The sequence below is a fragment of the Macaca fascicularis genome, chromosome 19 (genome assembly GCF_037993035.2).
Source record: "Macaca fascicularis isolate 582-1 chromosome 19, T2T-MFA8v1.1".
Lineage (NCBI taxonomy): Eukaryota > Metazoa > Chordata > Mammalia > Primates > Cercopithecidae > Macaca > Macaca fascicularis.
The window spans coordinates 45,992,317-46,016,321 of record NC_088393.1 but is presented as its reverse complement, the minus strand read 5'-3'; the positions used below and the strand labels follow the sequence as shown (position 1 = coordinate 46,016,321).

The 24,005-nt window shown below is 53.8% G+C and overlaps 3 protein-coding genes across 12 annotated transcripts in view; 2 read left to right on the top strand and 1 right to left on the bottom strand.

Annotated features, from left to right (window-relative positions):
* The window catches only part of FBXO17 (F-box protein 17), a 42,426-nt gene extending 39,407 nt beyond the window's left edge, over window positions 1–3,019 (top strand). For 5 of the 7 annotated variants that reach the window (XM_074023475.1, XM_074023473.1, XM_074023472.1 and 2 more), the window contains one exon: window positions 1,711–3,019. In XM_074023475.1, the coding sequence (XP_073879576.1) occupies window positions 1,711–1,854 (144 nt within the window). In that variant the 3' untranslated portion in view covers window positions 1,855–3,019. The remainder of the gene's footprint in view (window positions 1–1,710) is intronic. The other 2 variants (XR_012427587.1, XR_012427586.1) reach the window with 1 other exon arrangement.
* Window positions 3,020–4,866: 1,847 nt separating this feature from the next.
* Window positions 4,867–6,916, bottom strand: MRPS12 (mitochondrial ribosomal protein S12). Of its 3 annotated transcripts, none has more exons than XM_005589152.3 (3): window positions 6,702–6,916; window positions 6,531–6,598; window positions 4,867–5,555 (listed from the first exon to the last, which is right to left on the bottom strand). In XM_005589152.3, exons 2-3 carry the CDS (start codon window positions 6,577–6,579, stop codon window positions 5,185–5,187), a joined length of 420 nt encoding a protein of 139 aa, XP_005589209.1. In that variant the 5' UTR covers window positions 6,580–6,598; window positions 6,702–6,916; the 3' UTR covers window positions 4,867–5,184. The 3 variants fall into 3 exon arrangements, with proteins under 3 accessions (XP_005589209.1, XP_005589207.1, XP_005589208.1); XM_005589150.4 differs by having other exon boundaries at window positions 6,875–6,916; XM_005589151.4 differs by having other exon boundaries at window positions 6,889–6,916.
* A 193-nt stretch (window positions 6,917–7,109) lies between these two features.
* SARS2 (seryl-tRNA synthetase 2, mitochondrial) lies at window positions 7,110–23,712 on the top strand. 2 transcript variants are annotated; one of them, XM_045379584.3, is made up of 16 exons: window positions 7,110–7,403; window positions 11,737–11,832; window positions 15,803–15,832; window positions 16,404–16,544; window positions 16,625–16,679; window positions 18,139–18,202; window positions 18,420–18,525; window positions 19,517–19,564; window positions 19,805–19,913; window positions 20,202–20,247; window positions 20,333–20,420; window positions 20,508–20,617; window positions 22,665–22,758; window positions 22,850–22,942; window positions 23,074–23,139; window positions 23,231–23,712. In XM_045379584.3, the coding sequence occupies exons 1-16, from the start codon at window positions 7,137–7,139 to the stop codon at window positions 23,372–23,374; spliced, it is 1,557 nt and encodes a 518-aa protein (XP_045235519.1). In that variant the 5' UTR covers window positions 7,110–7,136; the 3' UTR covers window positions 23,375–23,712. The 2 variants fall into 2 exon arrangements, with proteins under 2 accessions (XP_045235519.1, XP_015296420.2); XM_015440934.4 differs by lacking the exon at window positions 15,803–15,832.
* The last annotated feature ends 293 nt before the right edge of the window (window positions 23,713–24,005 follow it).

Here is a 24,005-nt window from a genome sequence, read left to right as displayed (position 1 = left end):
GATGCTGAAAGAGGCCAGACATGAAATGACAAATACTGTATGATTCCACATATATGAAATGTACACTAAGAAGACTGGTGACTGCCAGGGGTTGGGGGAGGGAGGACTTGGAAGTGACAGTTCACGGATGCAGAGTTTCTTCCTGGGGTGACGGGAATGCTCTAGAATTAGGTAGTGGTGATGGCCACGTAACATCGCAAATCAACTAAAAATCACTGAATTGTACACTTTAAAAAGTGAATTTTGGGCCGGGCGCGGTGGCTCAAGCCTGTAATCCCAGCACTTTGGGAGGCCGAGACGGGCGGATCACGAGGTCAGGAGATCGAGACCATCCTGGCTAACACGGTGAAACCCCGTCTCTACTAAAAAATACAAAAAAAAACTAGCCGGGCGAGGTGGCGGGCGCCTGTAGTCCCAGCTACTCAGGAGGCTGAGGCAGGAGAATGGTCTAAACCCGGGGGGCGGAGCTTGCAGTGAGCTGAGATCCGGCCACTGCACCCCAGCCTGGGCGACAGAGCAAGACTCTGTCTCAAAAAAAAAAATAAATAAATAAAAAGTGAATTTTGGGCCAGGTGTGGTGGCTCATGCCTGTAATCCCAGCACTTTGGGAGGCCAAGGCGGGTGGATCACTTGAGGCCAGGAGTTCAAGACCAGCCTGGCCCGCGTGGTGAAACCCTGTCTGTACTAGAAATACACAAATTAGCCAGGCATGGTGGTGAGCACCTGTAATCCCAGCTTCTAGGGAGACTGAGGCAGGAGAATCTCTTGAACTGGGGGAGGTGGAGGTTACAGTGAGCTGAGATCATGCCACTGCACTCCAGCCTGGGCGATGGAGCAAGTCTTGGCCTCAAAATAAATAATTAAAATAAAATGGTAAATTTTGGCTGGACCCAGTGACTCACACCTGTAATCCCAGCACTTTGGGAGACCAAGGCGGGTGGATCACCTGAGGTCAGGAGTTCAAGACCAGCCTGACCAACATGGAGAAACCCCCATCTCTACTAAAAATACAAAAATTAGCTGGGCGTGGTGGTGCGTGCCTGTAATCCCAGCTACTCGGGAGGCTGAGGCAGGAGAATCGCTTGAACCTGTGAGGCGGAGGTTGCATTGAGCCAAGATCGTGCCACTGTACTCCAGCCTGGGTGACAGAGTGAGACTCCATCTCAAAAATAAATAAATAAATGAAAAGTTTGTTTTATGAAAATTTTATCTCGACTCTTTTAAATTGAAAAAATAAATAAATAAATAACTGAAGTCCTCCTGTGGCCCACAAGACCATGATCTGCCCATGACCTCCCTGACCCCTCTCTTCTCCCCTCACTCAGCTCCAGGCATGTTCCCACCTCGGGACCTTTGCACAGGCTGTTCCCGCTGCCTGGGACACTCTCCCTCCAGAGCCCCTCCTGGCTCCCTCCCCTCCTTCAGGTGTCACCTCTGTGGGGCCTTTGCTAACTCATTCTACTCACATTCCTGCCACCTTCCTGGCAGGATGCCCCAGCCCCTCGCCCCCACCTAGCCCCAGTGTCCAGGCCCCCCTGCTAGAATGGCAGTTCCACCAGCGCGGGGTCCTTTTCCTGCTTTCTTCGCTGCTCCATCCCCAGCACCTAGTGCAGGACTGGCACCTCCTCAGTCCTTGGGGCCTATCTGTTAAGGTGGAGGAAGAGAAGGGGCCCGCAGGCCCTCACCCTCTCACTCCCCTTCCCCCTGCAGGTCTCCCACGTCTTCACCAACTTTGGCAAGGGCATCCGCTACGTATCTTTTGAGCAGTATGGGAGAGACGTGAGTTCCTGGGTGGGGCACTACGGCGCCCTTGTGACCCACTCCAGCGTGAGGGTCAGGATCCGTCTGTCCTAGCGACTGGACTACCGCCTGACGTCGTCAGTCAAGACCAGCCTTGAAGCCGGGTGCGGTGGCTCATACCTGTGGAATCCCAGCACTTCAAGAGGCCAAGGTGGGAGGATCACTGGAGCTCAGGAGTTCAAGACCAGCCTGGGCAACATAGTGAGGCCCTGTCTCCACAAATAATTTTTACAAAATTCGCCAAGCATGGTGGTGCCGCCTGTAGTCCCAGCTACTCGGGAGGCTTGGGTGGGAGGATTGCCTGAGTCCAGGAGGTTGAGGCTGCAGTGAGCCGTGATTTCACCACTGCACTCCAACCTGGGCGAAAAAGCAAGACCCTATATCAAAGAAAAAAAAAAAAAAAAAACACCAGCCTTGCAGCCAGAAGCCAGAGGATACCCAGGCACAGTAGGGGGTCCCATGTGGCCGGTTCTCAGTACACCTTCCACGAACCCGCTTGCTGCTGCTTCAGCGTGGCGGCCAACATGCTGTGTGACAAACCAGGCTGTTCACAGCTTCCTCAGCCCCCCAGGAGGGGGGTGTCAGGAAAGAGACATTTAGTTCATTTGCCTGCAAACTGTCTTCTCCTGCAAGGATCTCAGTAGACTCAGTCACAAAACAAAGGCTAACCCAGGCTTTGTACGAGGGGGAAGGCCGCCGAGGCAGGGAGCAGAGACTTGCCGGCATGTTTTGGGGGTAATGGTCACTGGCAGGGAGCAGAGGTCCGCTGAGGCAGTCTGTCCTTGAGACCAACAGGATCATCCGCTGCTTGGGGAATCTCTGGTGTTGGGAACAGTCTCCCAGATCTGGTCATAAACGGAATCTCTGCAGCACTGTGACAGGTTCATGATGGCCATGACCCCAACGCTGAAAGTTGTGGGTTTACCAGAATGAGGGCAAGGAACACCTGGCCCACCCAGGGGGGAAAACCGCTTAAAGGGGTTCCTGAACCACAAACAATAGCATGAGCGATCTGTGCCTTAAGGACATGCTCCTGCTGCAGATAACTAGCCAGAGCCCATCCCTTTATTTCCTGTAAGAAATGCTTTTAGTTAATCTATAATCTATAGAAACAATGCTTATCACTGGCTTGCTGTTAATAAACATGTAGGTAAATCTCCGTTCAAGGCTCTCAGCTCCGAAAGCTGTGAGACCCCCCGATTTCCCACTCCACACCCTATATTTCTGTGTGTGTTTTTAATTCCTCTAGCGCCACTGGGTTAGGGTCTCCACGACCCAGCTGGTCTCGGCACTGTGGGATCCCACCATGGGGCTGTGTAACCAGCCACCTCTGTGCAACATGCCCAGCACTGCCCGTCAGCATCTCCTGTTTGGGTCAGGCTGGTGCCTCTCATCAGAATTCCAGAATTCTATCAGAGGCCAAGTTCCCCACCCCCACCTCCTGCCCTTGCTTTAGGGGCAACTTCCTGCAAGGTAACACTTCCTTTTGTCGACACTCCTGTATACAGACTCCTGGAGCAAGGTGTGCCATGAGGAAAAGCTCTCCTGTCCCCCCATCTCCCTCCACTTCTCTATCTCTCAGCTAGGCATGGCCAACAAACTAGCTCAATAAAACTGGTGCTAAATATGAGGGGATGGGCAATTTTTATCTGTAATCAGTGCACTTGTCTGCCACCAGTTCTGATCCTAAAAGACCTTGAGGCCTCATGTTTACAATCAGGAGACCCTCAGGAGGCTGTGTTGAGCGCCATGAGGAACTCGGAGACAGCTATGATGAGACAGCTATGATGCGCCTAACAGCTCTCAGGCATGCACCCTTATCAGTGCCATTTGGTGCAGGCTCAAAGTGTAAACGACCTGCCCAAAGTCACCCAGTCAGTAAGCAGGGGAGGCAGGGCTTGGAGCAGTGCTGGGCTCCAGAGCCCAATGGTATGAACAGTTCCCACATCTTTTTTTCTTTTGTTGAGACAGAGTCTCACTCTGTCACCCAGGCTGCAGTGCAGTGGTGCTGATCTTGGCTCACGGCAACCTCCACCTCCCAGGTTCAAGTGAGTCTCCTGCCTCAGCCTCCTGAGTAGCTGGGATTACAGGCACATGCCACCATGCCCAGGTAATTTTTATATTTTTAGTAGAGACAGGGTTTCGCCATGTTCGCCAGGCAACAAAGCCAGATTCCCACTCTAAAAAAACGGAAAAATTAGCCAGCTCTGGTGGCACACACCTGTGGTCCTGGCTACTCAGGAGGCTGAGGCGGGAGGATCATTGAGCCCAGGAGGTCAAGGCTGAAGTAAGCTTTGATCATACCACTATACTCCAGCCTGGACAAGAGTGAGACTCTGTCTCTCTCTCTCTATACACACACACACACACACACACACACACACACAAAAGCACAGCTCCCAGGTGTGGAGCAGCACACCCCATTGAATCCTTTCTACACCCCTTCCACATCAACATTACAATTACTGCCATTTTCCAGATGTCCATGCTTGAGGGCAGAGTTTATGTGCCTAGAACCCATGACCTACAGGAAGGAGACCTGGGCCCCCCGTGCCACCTACCTGACTCCTAAGCTTAAAATAGAGTAGCCCTCTGCTGGGCGTGGCGGCTCACGCCTGTAATCCCAGCACTTTGGGAGGCCAAGGTGGGCAGATCACCTGAGCTCAGGAGTTTGAGACCAGCCTGGCCAACATGGTTGAAACCCTGTCTCTACTAAAAATACAAAAATTAGCCAGGCGTGGTGACGGGCACCTGTAATCCCAGCTACTCGGGAGGCTGAGGCAGGAGAATCACTTGAACCCAGAGGGCAGAGGTTGCAGTGAGCTGAGACTGTGCCACTGCACTCCAGTCTGGGCAACAGAGCAAGACTTTGTCTAAAAAAAATAAGATAAAATAACAGTAGCCCTCCCATGCGTGTTATGCACATAGAGCATCGAATTTAATCTTCAACAAGCCAAATAAAGGAGATACCACCAATGGATGGAGCTATTATTTTCTGGAGGAGGAAACTGAAGCTCAGAGATGTCCGTTGCCACAGCCACAAGGAGGGCAAATACTCCACAAGGGTTCACATCGCAAGGGCCAGGATGTTTATTAAAACCCCTTCCCAGCAGAGGGCAGTACAGTGTCTTGTCCCAGCAGAAAAGGTCCTTCATCCCACCCCTCTAAACACAGGAGCCAAGGGTGTTGACAGAGGGGCACCCTTTGTACCCCCACAACTCCTATGGCTTAACAGTGGTCCTGATGGAAGAGGCGGAGCCAGAACTTGAATTCATGAGTGGCTGCCTCTAGAGGCGCAAAGGCCAGCATCAGAGGACCCTGTGGTAGCCGGGAGCGGAAGGTTCATGTTCTGCAGGGGTGCCCAGCCCACCATGGCCCCAGCTGTCACTTCTTCTTCTGCACGTGGCCACAGTCGTACTTGCCACGCACAACGGTGAGCTTGACGCCCGGCAGGTCCTGGGTGCGGCCGCCCTCCACAAGGACAACGTGGTGCTCCTGCAGATTGTGACCCTCCCCGGGGATGAAGCAGACGGCCTCGCGGCCCGTGCTGAGCCGTACTCGACAACACTTGCGATTGGCCGAGTTAGGCTTCTTGGGCTTGAGGGTGAACGTGGACAGGACCACACCCTTTAGCTGCGGCCGGCCTTCCGTGGGGCCCAGCTTCCGAGGCGGCCGCTTGGGAGGCCCCAGGCGGTGCATCTGGTTCAGGGTAGCCATGGAGCAGGTGGCCCAGAGCCGGGGAACCAGAGCTGGGCCTGGAGAGGGCCGAAAGCGGTTATTATGGCAGAGAACAGATCTTAGTGTAGTATCAACTCAATTTTGGTGTCTTAGGCATTGTTTCAAGCACTTTACAAGGATGCATTTGTTCACGTCTAGTGTTATTTACAGACAAAACTCTTCTTTATTATTCAAGGAAGCATTCCTTTCTTTTTGTTTTTTTGAAACGAAGTCTCGCTCTGTTGCCCAGGCTGGAGATCAGTGACTCAATCTCAGCTCACGGTAACCTCTGCCTCCTGGGTTCAAGCAATTCTCCTGTCTCAGCTTCCCGAGTAGCTGGGACTATAGGCACCCGCCACCACGCTCGGCTAGTTTTTGTATTTTTAGTAGAGACGGGGGTTTCACCATGTTGGTCAGGCTGGCCTCGAACTCCTGACCTCGGCCTCCCAAAGTGGTGGGATTACAGGCGTGAGCCACCACGCCCGACCAGGAAGCATTACTTTTAGTGCTGTTTAAAATAATAGGCTCAGTGGCTCATGCATGTAACCCTAGCACTTTGGGAGGCTGTAGAGGGATCACTTGAGCTCAGGAGTTAAGGCCAGACTGGGCGACACAGGGAGACCTCCGTCTCTACAAAAAATCAAAAAGTTAGCTGGTTGTGGTTCTGCAGGCCTGTGGTCCCAGCTACTTGGGGGACTGAGGCAAGAGGACCACTTGAGCCCAGGAGGTCAAGACTGCAGTGAGCTGTGATCACACCGCTGCACTCTAGCCTGGGCGACAGAGGGAGATCTTAAATAAATAAATAATAAAACTGACCGAAACTCCGCTTGACACGCAGTAGCCCTCCATGCAGCTGCTTCCCACCTCTTGCTCTAGCAGCCCGAGCTCCGCCAAAACCCCACCGTGTTTTTCCACCCCCGTTTCCCTCGGGGCTCCGACGGAAGCACACAAGTCCCAGAGCGAATAACCCTCCTCCTCTAGCCTCGTCCCTGAAGCCCGAGTCCCCCACTTACCACAAGTTAGGGACGTGTTGAGGCCACGGAGAAGGCCAGACCAGGACATCCTGCCGCCTGGGCCGTCCCTGTGGTAGGGATAAAAGATTCAGAAAGGAGGGAAAAGTGGCCGATCTGCAAATGCTGGCCGATCCGCTCTCAGGACCTTCTGGGTTAAATCAAAAGAAATACCTCTATAGGTCTAACCAAAGGCCCTCATGCTGCTAATAGAAAGTGCCTCCGTAAATTTAGCCTCGCTCTGAGTGGGCTCCCGAGAACCCAACCACTCTCGCCCGCACACAGCAAGAAGTGGGAAACTGGGGAGAGGGCCTGGTAGATTTGGAGGACCCCGGGATTCCACCGACCTCACGGGCCCTACCGGTGAGGTCGCGGACACGATGAATCCTGCCTCCAGCCTCTTCCGGGTGCTATCCGTGCAGGGATTGGCTGGTTCTGCCACGCGTCACTGAAGAGGCGGGACACAGACGACGATTGGGTGACGACCGACTCTATCTCGGTCGACCATCCTCAGGATCTGATTGGCTCGTCGCGATCAGGATCGCTGCTTTGCAATTGTTCTAAACGCAGAGTGGGTGGGACGAAGTGCCGCCTTGTCCCCGGTCCAAAATGGCTGCGTCCATGGTGCGGCGCTTGTGGCCTTTGCTGACTCGTCGGGGGCTCCGGCCCCATAGAGGCTGGATCTCCAACGGCAGTCCAAGGAGAAGTTTCGCTACAGAGAAACGAAACCGGAACCTCCTGTACGAGTATGCGCGCGAGGGCTACAGTGCACTCCCTCAGCTGGACATAGAGTGGTTCTGCGCATGTCCAGAAGAAGCCGCACGCGCCCTGGAGCTCCGCAAGGGGGAGCTGCGCTCGGCGGACCTGCCCGCGATCGTGAGTGTGCCTCCGCCGGCCGGCGGGAACAGGCTGTTTGTTTTGCGGAAGAATTGGGTCTGCAAGATGCCCTGCGGCAGGGGGCGAACCTATTGTAGGAATTTTAGTTCCTTCCCAAGTTAGCCAACGTCTTGTGCATGGCACCCACTTATGTGCCAGTTGTCCAGTGAGTGCTGAGGCTTTACTGTGTGCCAAGAATGCCTACTGTGTCCTAGACACGCATTATGCGCTTGTTTCTTACTGCTCACTGGGTACCTACTGTCCTCTAGGAACTTGCGATGTGACATTGCCCTCCGTGCTCCAGCTTCATGGCAGCCTTTCCCTAAGACCACAAAGGAAAATGGGGAGCCAAGTGTGAATCGGACGGGGTCAGGGCTGGGGTGTGATGGAGCTCTTGCCTTTGGAGAGTGAAATAGGGAGAGTTCTGCATCTCCGCCACACATAGCAGGCAGTTAAATAGAGTTAATGAATGAATGAATGAATCCATTAGTGGATGGTTCTATTAACCTGATACTTAAGGTGCAACTGCTATGTTGAATTATGTGGTGAATAATAATAAAATTGCTACCACTTAGGGAATTAGGACCGGGTTCACGATATCTCTGTTGAGGTGCTAAGGATAGTGGGGTCCCCACTTCTTCCCATTCCTCTCTTAGACTCCCCTACCAGCCTGTTTGAAGTGCTTTATTCACTTTTACCTCGTTTAATTTTCACAACAACTCTATGAAGTCGGTGCCATTATTTCTCCCTTTTTATCAGAGGAACTAAGGCTCCGAGAAGCTAATTCACTTGCGCTAGGTCATGCAACTGGGAAGTGGCAGAGTGGGAATTTTAACCTGTGCTTTCTGGCCCAGAATCCACTTTTTTTGGTTGTTTTTTTAAGAGATAGGGTCTTGTTCTGTCGCCCAGGATGGAGTACAGTGGTACAATTCTAGCTCACTACAACCTTGAACTTCTGAGCTCAAATAATCCTCCCACTCAGCCTCCCGTGTAGCTGGGACTACAGGCAGATACCACCACGCCCGGCTAACCTTTTGTATTTTTTGTTGAGACAGGGACTTACTATGTTGCCCAGGCTGGTCTTGAACTCCTGCGCCCAAGTGATTTTCCCACTCTGGCCTCACAAAATGCTGAGATCACTGGCATGAGCCACCACACCCAGACCCCACAATCTTAACTACCCCCCTGTGCCCTGTCATGATCTGAGTTCACAGTCTAGCAAAAGACTTTTTTTTTTTCTGAGATGGAGTTTTGCTCTTGTCTCCCAGGCTGGAGTGCAGTGGTACGATCTGGGCTCACTGCGACTTCCGCTTCCCAGGTTGAAGTGATTCTCCCACCTCAGCCTCCCGAGTAGCTGGGATTACAGGCACGCGCCACCACACCTGCCTACTTTTTGTATTTTTAGTAGAGATGGGGTTTCACCATGTTGGCCAGGCTGGTCTCAAACTCTTGACCTCAAGTGATCCACCTGCCTTGGCCTCCCAAAATGCTAGGAGTACAGATGTGAGCCACCATGCCCTGCTAAAACATACATACCACTCTACATATATACTAATTACAATCTCTACATATATACATACAACTCTACATATATACTAATTACAATCTCTGGTAAATTTGACTACCTAGAGTAATCGAATTCATAGAGACAGATATGTACTCATTATAATCTGTGGTAAATGCTGTGAAGGCAAAGTGGAGGACAGCCTGGGAGGACTTCTCAGAGGAGGTGGCATTAAACAAAGATCCGTGGATTGAGAAATTGCCAGGGAAGAGGGGAGAAGAGTATCCCAAGTAGGGGACCAGAATATACAAAAGCCTGGAGGTAGGATGGAAAATTCCATTTGATGGCCATGTAGATAATTTAGAGCGTCACATCCTTTAGCAGGGTTTTTCAAACTTTGTGGCCAAGAGTAAGAAATACATTTCACATCCTGATGCAGACACACACCCAAAATTGAAACTAGTTTCATTAACAATCCTTGCTCTTACCACGTGTGATGCGTTCTTGTTCTTTAATTATATTCTCTTTCATTTGTAAAGTGCTAGTTGTTTTTTTTGGGGGGGAGGGGTTTTTTTTGTTTGTTCTTTTGAGACTGAGTCTTCCTCTGTCGCCCAGGCCTGAGTGCAGTTGCGCAATCTCGGGTCACTGCAACCTCCACCTCCTGGGTTCAAGCGATTCTCGTGCCTCGGCCTTCCAAGTAGCTGGGGTTATAGTCGTGCACCAACACACTGGACTAATTTTTGTATTTTTAGTAGAGAGAGGTTTTGCCATGTTGGCCAGGCTGGTCTCGAACTCCTAACTTCAAATGATCCACTTGCCATGGCCTCCCAAAATGCTGGGATTACAGGCGTGAGCCATCGTGCCTGGCTACTCTCTTCATTTTCAAAATGGTAGTTTAGACATGCATTTGAGTAGCTTCTTGTTTTTTGTTTGTTTGTTTGTTTGAGATGGAGTCTTGCTCTGTTGCCCAGGCTAGAGTGCAGTGGCGCAATCTTGGCTCACTGCAACCTCCGCCTCCTGGGTTCAAGCAATTCTCCTGCCTCAGCCTCCCAAGTAACTGGGATTACAGGTGCCCGCCTCCACCCCCAGCTAATTTTTGTATTTTTAGTAGAGACAGGGTTTTACCATCTTGGCCAGGCTGGTCTCGAACTCCTGACTTTGTGATCCACCCGCCTCAGCCTCCCAAAGTGCTGGGATTACAGGTGTGAACCACTGCAACCGGCCTCAAGTAGCTATTATTAAAAACAAAGCAGAAAATGACAAGTGTTGGCAAGAATTGTGTTGTGGAAACGTCGGAATCGTTGTGCATTGCTGTTGGGAATGTATATACAAAGTGGTACAGCTGCCATGGAAAAAAGTATGGCAGTTCCTCAAAAACAAAATTTTTTTTTTTTTTTTTGGAGACAAAGTCTCACTCTGTCACCCACGCTGGAGTGCAGTGGCATGATCTTGGCTCACAGCAGCCTCTCAGGCTCCGTGAGACTTCCCAGGCTCAAGCACAAGCAATCCTCCCACCTCAGCCTCCTGAGTAGCTGGGATTACAGGCATGTCCCACCACAGCTGCCTAATTTTTGTATTTTTAGTAGAGATGGGGTTTCACCATGTTGGCCAGGCTGGTGTACCAAGTTTCATGGCAGCTGTACCACTTTATATACACTCCCAACAGCAGTGCACAAGTAGCTGGGATTAGAAGCGTGTGCCACCATGCCCAGCTAATTTTTGTAGAGACAGGGTTTCTCCGTGTTGCCCAGGCTGGTCTCGAACTCCTGGGTTCAAATGATCCACCTGCCTCAGCCTCCCGTATTATGTATATTTTAACCGTTTTTTTGTTTTTGAGACAGGGTGTCAATCTGTCACCCAGCTAATTTTTTTTAGAATTTTTTTGGTAGAGGACGGGTGCTATGGCTCACACCTGTAATCCCAGCACTTTGGGAGGCCAAGGCAGGCAGATTGCTTGAGGCCGGGAGTTCCAGACCAGCCTGGCCAATATGGTGAAACCCTGCCTCTATTAAAAAGTACAAAAATTAGCCAGGTGGCAGTGGCGCATACCTGTAGTCCCAGCTACTCAGGAGGCTAAGGCAGGAGAATCGCCTGAACCTGGGAGGCAGAGGTTGTAGTGAGCCAAGATCGTGCCACTACACTCCAGCCTGGGTGACAGAGTGAGACTCTGTCTCAAAAAAAAAAAAATTTTGTAGAAGCAGGTCTCCCTATGTTACCGAGGCTGGTCTGGAACTCCTGAACTCGCTCAAGCAAGCCTCCCACCTAGGCCTCCCAAAGTGCTGCACCCAGGCATGATTTTTTAAAGTGCTAGTTGAGAGATTTTTTTTTTTTTTTTCTTTTTTGAGACAGAGTTTCACTCTTGCTGCCCAGGCTGGAGTGTGTAGTGGCATGATCTTGGCTCAGTGCAACCTCTGCTTCCTGGTTTCAAGTAATCCTCCTGCCTCAGCCTCCTGAGTAGCTGGGATTACAGGTGCCTGCCATCACGCCTGGGTAATTTTTGTATTTTTAGTAGAGATGGGATTTCACCATGTCGACCAGGCTAGTCTTGAACTCCTGATCTCAAGTGATCCACCCACCTCAGCCTCCCAGAGTTCTGGGATTATAGGCATGAGCCACTGTGCTCGGCCAATATGTCTGAATTCTGGGCACTGTGTGGCCAGCTGAACCTCAAGGCATTCCAGTACTGAAGGGGAGGAGGGGAGGATGGCCACTGAGGGCTAGGTAGGGATCTCTGCCTCACTCCGCCGCAGGTCCGGATGGCCAGTGGGCTCCAGAGAGAAGGTTGGGGCGATGGCTGCTTCACCTCCTTTCCTCTTACATCCACCCCAGATCTCGACATGGCAGGAGCTGAGGCAGCTGCGGGAGGAGATCCGGAGACTGGAAGAAGAGAAGGAGGCTGTGACTGAGGCAGTGCGGGCCCTGCTGGTGAGCATGGGGACCTGAGTAGGTGGGAAATGGCCACGAGGGTGTCTCTGGACACAGGTAACAGGAAACTTAATTTAAAGAGCTTGCACAGGCTGGCGCGGTAGCTCACGCCTGTAATCTCAACTACTCGGGAGGCCTAGGTTGGTGGATCAACTGAGGTCAGGAGTTTGAGACCAGCCTGGGCAACATGGTGAAACCCCATCTTTACTGAAAATACAAAAATTAGCCGGCATGGTGGCGTGCACCTGTAATCCCAAGTACTTGGGACGCTGAGGCAGGAGAATCGCTTGAACCTCGGAGGCGGAGGTTGCAGTGAGCCGAGATGGCGCCACTGCACTCCAGCCTGGGCCACAGAGTGAGACTCCATCCATGAATAAATAAATAAACAAACAAACAAGCGTGAACAACATGGACATGCATTACCTCACATAGCGAGCCGTGCAGGACCCTGGCATCCCTAGGGTTGATTAATTAGCGGTTCTTCCAGCATCCCCGGCCCAGGTCCTTTCCTTCTCTCTGCACCGGCAACTTCACTGCACTGATCTTTCCTCAGTTTCCCCATCAGGGTTTCCAGATGGCTGCTGTAGTCCAGCATCTCCTCACATGACTCTGCCAGGGGAAGGAGACAGAGATTTCTCTGGCTTGAGTTCCTTTTTCAGGAGCAAGTACACCTTTCCTGAAGCATCCAGCAGAGTCCCCTCGTGTCCCCTGCGCCCAGACCCCCACCCACTCCAGCTGTCAGCCAGAGGAGTGGAGTTCTGGCAGCCAGCACAGGCTGATCAGAGGCCAGCGTCCAGCTGGGCCCACTTCCCCTGAAGGGTGAACTGAGTCAGAGTTCTGTGGGGAAGGAGGAAGAAGGGATCTTTATTTGATTTTTATTTTTTTGAGACCGAGTCTCCCTCTGTTACCCAGGCAGGAGTGCAGTGGCATGATCTCGGCTTACTGCACCCTCCGCCTCCTGGGTTCAAGTGATTCTCCTGCCTCAGCCTCCCATGTAGCTGGGATTACAGACATGTGCCACCACGCCTGGCTAATTTTGTATTTTTAGTAGAGATGGGGTTTCACCGTGTTGGCCTCATGACCTCGAACTCATGACCTCAGGTGATCCGCCTGCCTTGGCCTCCTAAAGTGCTGGGATTACAGGTGTGAGCCACACGCCCGGCCTGGAAGGAGGGATTTTGGGTTAGACAACCAACAGTGTCTGCCACAGAGGGCTTAAAAACAATCATAAAAACAACAGCAGACCTTTATGTAGACATCGCTATGCACCACACCAGGTGCTTTCGGTACTCTTAATCCTCACAACTATTTGTGACATAGGAACAATACAAACCCAGTTTTACAGCTGGGAGAAAGTGAGGCCCTAAGAGTTTAAAACGGGCCTAAGTGGCCGGGTATGGGGGGTATGCGCCTGTGGTCCCAGCTACTCTGGGGCTGAGGCAGGAAGATCGCTTGAGTCCGAGAGTTTGAGGCTGCAGTTAGCTATGATCGCACCATCACACTCCAGCCTGGGTGACAGAGCGAGACCCTGTCTCAAAGAAAAAACAACCAGAGCAGGGCGCGGTGGCTCACGCCTGTAATCCCAGCACTTTGGGAGGCCGAGGCAGGCGGATCACAAGGTCAGGAGATCGAGACCATCTTGGCTAACACAGTGAAACCCCCGTCTCTACTAAAAATACAAAAACTTAGTCGGGCGTGGTGGAAGGCGCCTGTAGTCCCAGCTACTCGGGAGGCTGAGGCAGGAGAATGGCGTGAACCCGGGAGGCGGAGCTTGCAGTGAGCTGAGATCACGCCGCTGCACTCCACCTGGGCGACAAAGCGAGACTCCGTTTCAAAAAAAAAAAAAACCCAACAAGAAAAAGTACCTAAGTCTCACAGCCAGGAAGTGGGAGAGGCAAGGTTCGCACCCAGGCAGTTGGTTTTTACCACTCTGTTTGGAGGCCTCTCCCACCCTGAATCACATCTCCCAGCACCTGCTGAGTGGCCAGCCTCGGGCTGTCTACGTCCTGGACAGTCAATGGAAGCAACACAATGGATCATTTAATGTTCTTTGAGTGCTAACTCATCTTCTCGGGGAAGCTGCACAACAGCCCTGCCCAGGGAGGTCCTGTTATCATCCCACTTCACAGATGGAGATACTGAGGCTCAGAGGGGGCAGAGATTTGCCCAAGGGCTCACAGCATGTAGGTGCCCAACATTCAGACCCAGGCTGTTGGATTCCCTCAGCTGCTTAGGATCATGGAAGGTTCGGAATGTCAAGGGGGCCTTGGGTGCAGGCCCTCGAATGCACAGACAGACTTTACCTCTCCGAGCCTCCATTTTCAAATCTACAGACAGGGTATATTAGTCCATTTTCTTCTTCTTCTTTTTTTTTTTTTTTTTTTTTTTTTTTGAGACAGAGTCTCACTCTGTCACCCAGACGGGAGTACAGTGGCCTGATGTTGGCTCACTGCAACCTCCACCTCGCAGGTTCAAGGGATTCTCGTGCCTCAGCCTCCCGAGTAACTGGGATTACAGGCATGTGCCACCATACCCGGCTAATTTTTGTATTTTTAGTATAAGGTTTTAGAGACGAGGTTTCTCCATGTTGGCCAGGCTGGTCTCCAACTGCTGGCCTCAGGTGATCCGCCCACCTCAACCTCCCAAAGTGCTGGGATTACAGGCGTGAGCCACCACGCCCGGCCCCATTTTCACACTGCTATAAAGAATACCTGAGACTGAGCTGGGCGCGGTGGCTCACGCCTGTAATCCTAGCACTTTGGGAGACCAGGGTGGGCGGATCATGAGGTCAGGAGATCGAGACCATCCTGACTAACACGGTGAAACCCCGTCTCTACTAAAAATACAAAAAAAAAAAACTAGCCGGGCAAGGTGGCGGGCGCCTGTAGTCCCAGCTTCTCGGGAGGCTGAGGCAGGAGAATGGCGTGAACCCGGGAGGCGGAGCTTGCAGTGAGCGGAGATCGCGCCACGGCACTCCAGCCTGGGGCACAGAGCAAGACTCCGTCTCAAAAAAAAATAAAGAGGCCGGCGCAGTGGCTCACACCTGTAATCCTAGCACTTTGGGAGGCCGAGGCGGGCGGATCACGAGGTCAGGAGATCGAGACCATCCTGGCTAACACGGTGAAACCCCGTCTCTACTAAAAATACAAAAAATTAGCTGGGTGTGCTGGCGGGCGCCAGTAGTCCCAGCTACTCGGGAGGCTGAGGCAGGAGAATGGCGTGAACCCAGGAGACGGAGCTTGCAGTGAGCTGAGATTGCGCCTCTGCACTCCACTCTGGGTGACAGAGCGAGACTCCGTCCCCCCTCCCCCCCAAAAAAAAGAAAGAAAGAAAATACCTGAGACTGGCTAATCTATGAAGAAAAGCGGTTTAATTGACTCACAGTTCCACGTGGCTGGGAGGCCTCAGGACACTTACAGTCTTGGCAAAAGGGGAAGCAAGGCACTTTCCCTTCCATAGGGTGGCTGGAGACAGCCAGAGGGGGTAACTGCCAAACACGTTTCAACCATCAGATCTCGTGAGAACTCACTATCACGAGAACAGCATGGGGGAAACCGTCCCCAGGACCCGATCACCTCCCACCAGGTCCCTTCCTCAACAGGTGGAATTACAATTTGAGATATGATTTGGGTGGGGACACAGCCAAACCGTTATCACAGGGTTTCCATGAATGCCTACCTCCTAAAGTGGATTATGAAGAAATCATGGCATGGGAGAGCCCTGTGCATAGAGCCTGGCACGGAGGCAGCACTTCCTACACGGAGCTGCAGCTGTGATTACTGTTAATTATCTTGCCTCCTTGTAGTGTTAGCAATAGAGAAATGGAAGCAGAGTTGCAGAGGGACCCAGCTAGGCACTGACAGAGCAGGAGACTAAGATCCTCTGGCCTTGTTTGACCTTTCACTCTTTTTTCTCTTCCCCACCCTCAACTTTATCAACCTAATCGCCCACCCTGTCTCTTTTCTACCAGGCAAACCAGGACAGTGGTGAAGTGCAGCAGGTACTGTGGAGAGTTGATGTCCTATCCAGGGTTGGGGGTGCACAGGGAGGATACGCTGCCAGTCACTATTCCACTTTTGTAACAGAAAACAGCTCAAACAGGTCTAAGGGGAAAAAAAAAATAGGCTATATTGATGCATGGAACTAAGACTGGCTTCAGGTACGGCTGGATCCAGGCGCTGGCTCCATGTTTGGTCCTGTGTTCCTCCCATTCCCAGGTCAGCTTTCTGTCCTTGTGTAAGTGGGAAGCAAAGTCAAGCACTTTCCTGATAGCTCCGGTTAAAGTCCTGGGGCTGATTCTCATGAGTTCAGCTGGCATCAGGTGCCTGTCTCTGAGCCAGTCATTGTGGCCAAGGCAATAGAACATTCTAGTTGGCCAGGCCTGATTCTTTTCCCCACGAACCTGCCATGTGATGGTGAGGGAAGTTCCTGCAGAGACATTCAGGATGCTGGGTCTGGAGAAGAGGTATGAATGTCCACCACAGGGGCTCTGCCAGTCAGGATGAAGGTCTCACACTGGTTGAGGGAGTCCTGACCCTCTCCCGGGCTGACCCCACCTGTGCTGCCCCCAGGACCCCAGGTACCAGAGTCTGCGGGCACGTGGCCGGGAGATGCGGAAGCAGCTTTTCCCCCTGTACCCCAGGGAGGCCCAGCTGGAGGAGCAGTTCTATCTGCAGGCGCTGAAGCTGCCCAACCAGACCCACCCAGACGTGGTGAGCACCGTGCTGGGTGGCAGGGAGGCCCGGGGCACGCCTAGTGCCGCCTTCCCGTGACTCCTGCTGTCTCCCTGCAGCCCGTCGGGGATGAGAGCCAGGCTCAAGTACTCCACGTGGTCGGAGACAAGCCAGGTGGGCCACACCCCAGGCCTGGGAGCTGACAAGCCCTGTGGTGTGGGGGTTCTGGGGTCTCGGGGTGGGGGCCCCTGGGGTCTGGGAACATGTCTGGAGCCTGGAGAACTCCTGGCGGTACAGGAGGTGGCTCCAGCTTCCTGCCTTGGCCGGGCTCGAGCTGTCTCTGAGAGGCGGTCCTTGGGTTTTCATTATCTCCCGCTTCACCACTGAGCAGTCTCACCCTGTGTTGTGTGATTGTATCGTATGTGTATGAGTATGTGTGGTGTATGCTATGTGTTGTGTGACATGTGTCGTGTATCTGTGTGTGTCTGTATCTGTGTGTGTCTCTGTATCTCTGTGTGTCTGTGTGTGTCTGTGTGCCTCCGTATCTGTGTGTGTGTGTATCTGTGTGTGTCTGTATCTGTGTGTGTGTATCTGTGTGTGTGTGTCTGTGTGTGTGTGTCTGTGTGTGTCTGTATCTGTGTGTGTCTGTATCTGTGTGTGTGTGTATCTGTGTGTGTGTGTCTGTGTGTGTCTGTATCTGTGTGTGTGTGTATCTGTGTGTGTGTCTGTGTGCCTCTGTATCTGTGTGTGTGTGTATCTGTGTGTGTCTGTATCTGTGTGTGTGTGTATCTGTGTGTGTGTGTCTGTGTGTGTCTGTATCTGTGTGTGTATCTGTGTGTGTGTGTATCTGTGTGTGTATCTGTGTGTGTGTGTATCTGTGTGTGTGTGTCTGTGTGTGTGTGTATCTGTGTGTGTGTGTCTGTGTGTGTGTGTCTGTGTGCCTCTGTATCTGTGTGTGTGTCTGTGTCTGTATCTCTGTGTCTGTGTGTGTGTCTCTGTGTCTGCATGTGTGTGTGTGTCTATATCTGTGTGTATCTGTGTGTCTTTGTGTGTATCTGTGTGCGTGTCTGTCTTTGTGTGTGTGTATCTGTGTGTGTGTGTATCTGTGTCTGTACTTGTGTGTATCTGTGTATCTGTGTGTGTGTCTGTCTCTGTGCGTGTCTGTGTGTGTGTGTGACTGCCTCTGTGTGTGTCTGTATGTGTGTGTGTGAGTGTGGGTGAGTGTGTGTGTGTGTCTCTGTCTGACCCCCTGCTTTGGTCCGTGTCTCCGGGGCTTTTTCTCCCCAACTCTGTGCCTCCTTCTCTCTGATCCTCCTCCCTTCCTCGGGGTGTTCCCTTCTCCTCCGGCCTCTCTCCTGTTTCTAACTCTGCCTTCCCCACCCCTCCTCTTATTCCTGTCTCTGCCTCCTCTCATTTCCTCTCCCTGTCTCTGCTTTTCTCTCCCTCTCTCCGTCTCTCTTTTCTTCCCTTTGCTCACTCCCTTTCCCTCTCTTTCCATGTCTTCTCCCTTCTCTCCTGCCCCTCCTTTACTTTCTCTCACCATCCCTCCTCCCTGCTGTCTCTGGAAGCTTCTCTCTGGGCCCCGTCCCTCTCCCCCCACTGCCTTACACCGGTGCTTTTCACCCACATCCAGCTTTCTCCTTCCAACCCCGAGGCCACCTGGAAATTGGCGAGAAACTCGACATCATCCGTCAGAAGTGAGGCCCTCCCCTGGCTCCCAGCGCCCCTCTCCCAGCTGCCCGCACCCAACAGCTGGCTCCTGCCTCGTTGGCCTCAGCGTGAGATGTGGAAGTGCCATGAATCTTTGATGCCCCAGCCCCACCCAGTAGCTGGGCCTCTTCCCCCGGGTGTTTGCGTCCCCACGTTCCCTGCCAGCCTGGCCCATGTGCATCCACCTGTCTGCTTGTCTCCTAGGCGCCTGTCCCACGTGTCTGGCCACCGCTCCTATTACCTGCGCGGGGCTGGAGCCCTCCTGCAGCACGGACTGGTCAACTTCACATTCAACAAGCTTCTCCGCCGGGTATGGGCCAAGATAGGAGGGCTGCCTGGAGGGGGTGGCATCGAAGCTGAGCTCAGAGGGCCCAGCGGGGATGGGGATGACCTCTTCTCTGCCCTAGTCACTACTCTCAGAGCTTCGTGTGCATCATTGACACATTTAGTCCTTACGACAACTTTATGAAGTGGGTGGTGGCATCATCCCCACTTTAGAGAGAGGGCTTGAGGCCCAGAGAGGGGAGGTACCTGGCCCAAGGTCCCACAGCCAGTCTGGAGCTGGGCCTGGAGCCTGTGCTTAGAATCGTTGCACCTCACTGCCTGCTTGTGGTATAAAGGGAGCATTTGGGAATCACAGCATCCGTTGAAACATGGCAGGGACTGGTTACATGGAGCACTGGTCACGGCGAGGGACTCAAACATTTCCAGAGGGTACTAGGGAGCCATGGGAGGCTTTTAAGCAGGGGAGGGTGTGGCCAGATCTGTACTTTTTGTTTTTGTTCTTTTTTTTTTTTTTTGAGATGGAGTCTCACTGTGTCACCCAGGCTGGAGTACAGTGGCGCAATGTTGGCTCACCGCACTGCAACCTCCACCTCCTGGGTTCAAGCAGTTCTCCCGCCTCAGCCTCCCGAGTAGCTGGCATTACAGGCACATACCACTATGCTGGCTAACTTTTTTTTTTTTTTGACGGAGTTTTGCTCTGTCGCCCAGATTGGAGTGCAGTAGCACGATCTCCATGCCGGCTAATTTTCATCTTTTTCGTAGAGACAGGGTTTCGCCATGTTGGCCAGGCTGATCTCAAACTCCTGGCCTCAGGTGATCTGCCCACCTCAGCCTCCCAAAGTGCTGGGATTACAGGTGTGAGCCCCTGCGCCAGCCCCTGCCTCAGTTTCGTCTGAGGAGGAAGGGGCTTTGGAAGCTGCTGGCTCCCTCTGCAGCGCCCCTTCTTCGGGGCTGAGCTTGGGGTCTGGGTCTGGTAGGGGTCCCAGCTCTGCTCACTCATCCTCTCCCCTGAACAGGGCTTCACCCCCATGACGGTGCCAGACCTTCTCCGAGGAGCAGTGTTTGTGAGTGAGGCCTCTGCTCCGCTCCCCTCACCCACCTGGGTGTCAGGCCCTGTCGTGGGTGCCCAAGGCAGGGAGACCTGAGGAGACCGCCCTGGGGCCAGGCTGAGGGGGCCGGGCCATAGCAGGGAGGCCAGGGTGGCTCCAGATATGTGCAGGGGAGGAGCTGGGGTTGTGACTGTAAAACGAGAGAGGCCAGGGTTACCTGTCCCCTGACCCCTGTGGCCTGGCCGCCTCCCCCAGGAAGGCTGTGGGATGACACCAAATGCCAACCCATCCCACATTTACAACATCGACCCTGCTCGCTTCGAAGATCTCAACCTGGCTGGAACAGCGGAGGTGGGGCTTGCAGGTGAGGATTGGGTGGTGGGTGGGTGGTGGGGAGGAGCAGGACGGATGTGGAAGGACAACTGGGAGCATCCAGGGAGCGCTGGGGGTGACCACCTGCCCAGAGCAGCTCAGCAGCCCCAGGGCCAACGTGTACGGTTGTGTAGGTTGTTAACTGCACAGCAGTACAGTGACAGTCCAGCCCTGGGCCTTGACCTGGGGTTGCATCCACCAGAGGGAGTGCCTCTTACTCTCCCAAAGGCTTCCTCTGGGCACTGGCAGCCCTGGCTCACCCTGTGGTCTCTCCTCCCAGGCTACTTCATGGACCACGCCGTGGCCTTCAGGGACCTGCCAGTCAGGTGACACCTGGTTTCCTTAGACCCTGACACTACTTGTGACAATCACTCTTCCCTCCTTGACCCGACTTTCCCTGCTCTCTGCCAGGATGGTTTGTTCCAGCACCTGCTACCGGGCGGAGACAAACACGGGACAGGAACCCCGGGGGCTGTACCGAGTACACCACTTCACCAAGGCTGGTGTCGCTGGGACTAAACGGGGCTGGGGTGGGGGGTCACCCCAAGAGCTCAGAGCCTCCTGACTCCTGTGCCCTCTGTCCCAGGTGGAGATGTTTGGGGTGACAGGCCCCGGGTTGGAGCAGAGCTCACAGCTGCTGGAGGAGTTCCTGTCCCTTCAGATGGAGATCTTGACGGAGCTGGGCTTGCACTTCCGGTGCGGAGAGGGGCTGGGGTCCCAGGGATGGTGGGGGTCGGGTAGGGGAGGGATGAGGGGCTGGCTAGCTGCTCCTCGATCTGGAACCACCTCTCCAGCCCCCTCGTTGCCCCCATTTTCCTGTACAAGGATTACAGGAGCATATACAGGATCCCAGTCTGTCTGCCATGGGCCAGTGGCCCCTCACAGGACTGTAATAGAAGCAGGAACAGCACACATTGTGCCAGAGTGGAGACCAGGCTTCTTTCCTCCTGCGCTCCCCCTCTCTGTGGGCCACTGCCTCTTCTGTGTAGCCCGAGATGCTTTTTCACCTCCCAGTGGGAAGTGGGGGTGGGAAAAGGGGGAGCCAGAGGTTGTGACCTCCACTTCCTCTCACCCTGTCAGTCACACGCAGCTCTCAAGAGAGGCTGACAAATGTGGACTTCTTTTCTGGGTGACCCATTGTAAAAAACTGGGAGCATAGGCTGGCTGTGGGGTCTCACACCTGTAATTCCAGCACTTTGAGAGACCATGGCAGGAGGATTGCTTGAGGCCAGGAGTTAGAGACCAGCCTGGGCAACATAGCAAGAGCTAGTCTTTTTTTTTTTTTTTTTTTTTTTTTGAGATGGAGTCTCACTCAGTCGCCCAGGCTGGAATGCAGTGGCCGGATCTCAGCTCACTGCAAGCTCCGCCTCCCGGGTTTACATCATTCTCCTGCCTCAGCCTCCCGAGTAGCTGGGACTACAGGCGCCTGCCACATCGCCCGGCTCGTTTTTTGTATTTTTTAGTAGAGACGGGGTTTCACTGTGTTAGCCAGGATGGTCTCGATCTCCTGACCTCGTGATCCGCCCATCTCGGCCTCCCAAAGTGCTGAGATTACAGGCTTGAGCCACCGCGCCCGGCTGAGAGCTAGTCTTTACAACGTTTTTTTTGTTTGTTTTTTTTTTTGAGATGGAGTCTCGCTCTGTTGCCCAGGCTGGAGTGCAGTGGCCGGATCTCAGCTCACTGCAAGTTCCGCCTCCTGGGTTCACGCCATTCTCCTGCCTCAGCTTCCCGAGTAGCTGGGACTACAGGCGCCCACCACCTCGCCCGGCTAGTTTTTTGTATTTTTTAATAGAGACGGGGTTTCACCATGTTAGCCAGGATGGTCTCGATCTCCTGACCTCGTGATCCACCCGTCTCGGCCTCCCAAAGTGCTGGGATTACAGGCTTGAGCCACCGCACCCGGCTACAACGTTTTTTAGAATTAGCCACGTATGGTGGCACACACCTGTGGTCCCAGCTACTTGGGAGACTGAGGCAGGAGAATTGCTTGAACCCAGGAGGTGGAGGCTACAGTGAGCTGTGGTCATGCCATTGCACTCTAGCCTGGGCAACAGAGTGAGACCCTGTCTCTAAAAAATAAATAAAGGCCGGGCATGGTGGCTCACACCTATAACCCCAGCACTTTGGGAGACCAAGGCAGGCGGATCACCTGAAGTCAGGAGTTCAAGACCAGCCTGGCCAACATGGTGAAACCCCATCTATACTAAAAATATAAAAATTAGTGGGCCGTGGAGGCACACACCTGTAATCCCATCTACTCAGGAGGCTGAGACAGGAGAATCACTTGAACCCGGGAGGTGGAGGTTCCAGTGAGCTAAGATCACGCCACTACACTCCAGTCTGGGCAGCAGAACCAGACTCTGTCTCAAAAAAAAAGAAAAAGAAAAAAACCGAGGGTGCCTAGAAGGTGCACATGTGTGAATGGCCGCTGTGAACAGCCGGTGAACCCTGCCACGTGCCTTTCCTCTGCTCCCGTCAACCTCTTTTGTGCCTCCTCCTCCATATACGACCTTCACCATCACCACCCCTGGCCTCACAACTCTCTCCTTTGCCACTATCATCTCCTCCTTTTTATTTGTTTCTTTTTTGGGTAGATGAGGTCTCCCTATGTTGCCCAGGCTGGCCTCAAACTCTGGGGCTTTTTCCTAGTTTTTGGCTGCTTTCTCTTCCATTGTTTCCATTTCTTCCTCCTGCGCCTCCTTTCACCCGCTGACCTTCCCCATGCCTTTGTCCTTGGCTGCAGGGTCCTGGACATGCCCACCCAGGAACTGGGCCTCCCTGCCTACCGCAAGTTTGACATTGAGGCCTGGATGCCAGGCCGAGGCCGCTTTGGAGAGGTGAGCCCTGTGCCGCTGGGGACGGGGTGGGCAGGAGGACAGGCCTGCCCCCGATCCCTGATCCACTCAGCCTGCCGCTCCTCCACGCCAGGTCACCAGTGCTTCCAACTGCACGGATTTCCAGAGCCGCCGCCTCCACATCATGTTCCAGACCGAGGCTGGGGAGCTGCAGTTTGCCCACACGGTGAGACCCACGTAGCCTCCTGCCCGCGTGCCCTCGCCCGCAGCCTCTGCCACCCTAAACCCACCCACCTTGGCTCCTCCCCGGGCCCGGCTTGGGGTGGGTGCCTGGTTCCGAGCATGGCTGTCTCGCAGGTGAACGCCACCGCCTGTGCTGTTCCCCGCCTCCTCATCGCGCTCCTGGAGAGTAACCAGCAAAAGGTGAGGGGTGGAGGGTCCCACTAAGAGAGGCAGCTCAGTGCGGGGGAGGGCTGGGGCGTCTGCAGTGTCCTGAGGTCTGCTCTGTCCCCAGGACGGCTCAGTGCTCGTGCCCCCTGCCCTCCAGCCGTACCTCGGCACCGATCGGATCACAGCCCCCACCCACGTGCCTCTCCAGTACATCGGCCCCAACCAGCCCCGGAAGCCTGGGCTGCCTGGCCAGCCTGCTGTAAGCTGAGAACCCACCCTCGGCAGCCCTAGAGGGCGTCACTGCTTCCTGGAGCTCAGGAGACCCCGGACACCTGGGACCTGTGTTCCTGAGCCTGTCCTGACATCTGCGTTCCTCCCGTCAGCTCCACGCCCAGGCCCCTGGACCCTGGGGTCCACCTCTCCTCTGTCTTTGCTGCCTCAGAGTCAGTCACTGAGCCTGTTATCATTGAGGGGTCCCAGTGGGAAACAGGACCTCTGGACTTGATGGTTCTAGGGACAGGAGAAGCAGAGGAAGAGGCCTCCATCCCTCCTTCCTTCCCTCCCACAGTGCTGAGCAAAAAGTCCCCAATAAATGGTCAGGACAAAGGCCTCTGTGGATCTGTGCACAAGGGAGATGCCCGGCTTTCCAGGAGCTGCTGGGCAGCTGCTCAGAGGCGCTGTCCTCAAAGGGTCTGTGGCTGCAAAGACCATGGCTGGAAGTGCCCAGCCACCCCCCAGTGCACATGGAGGCTGGTCTGGGGGCCACCAGGGAGCTGAGAGGATGCCAAATTCTCTCCCCTTCCTCCGGGACAACCCAGAACAGAGTCACCCTCTGAGGGTCCCTTCGAGCTGACCCCAGCCCCAGCCTCACCCCTCAGTCCCCAGCTCCCCACACAGCT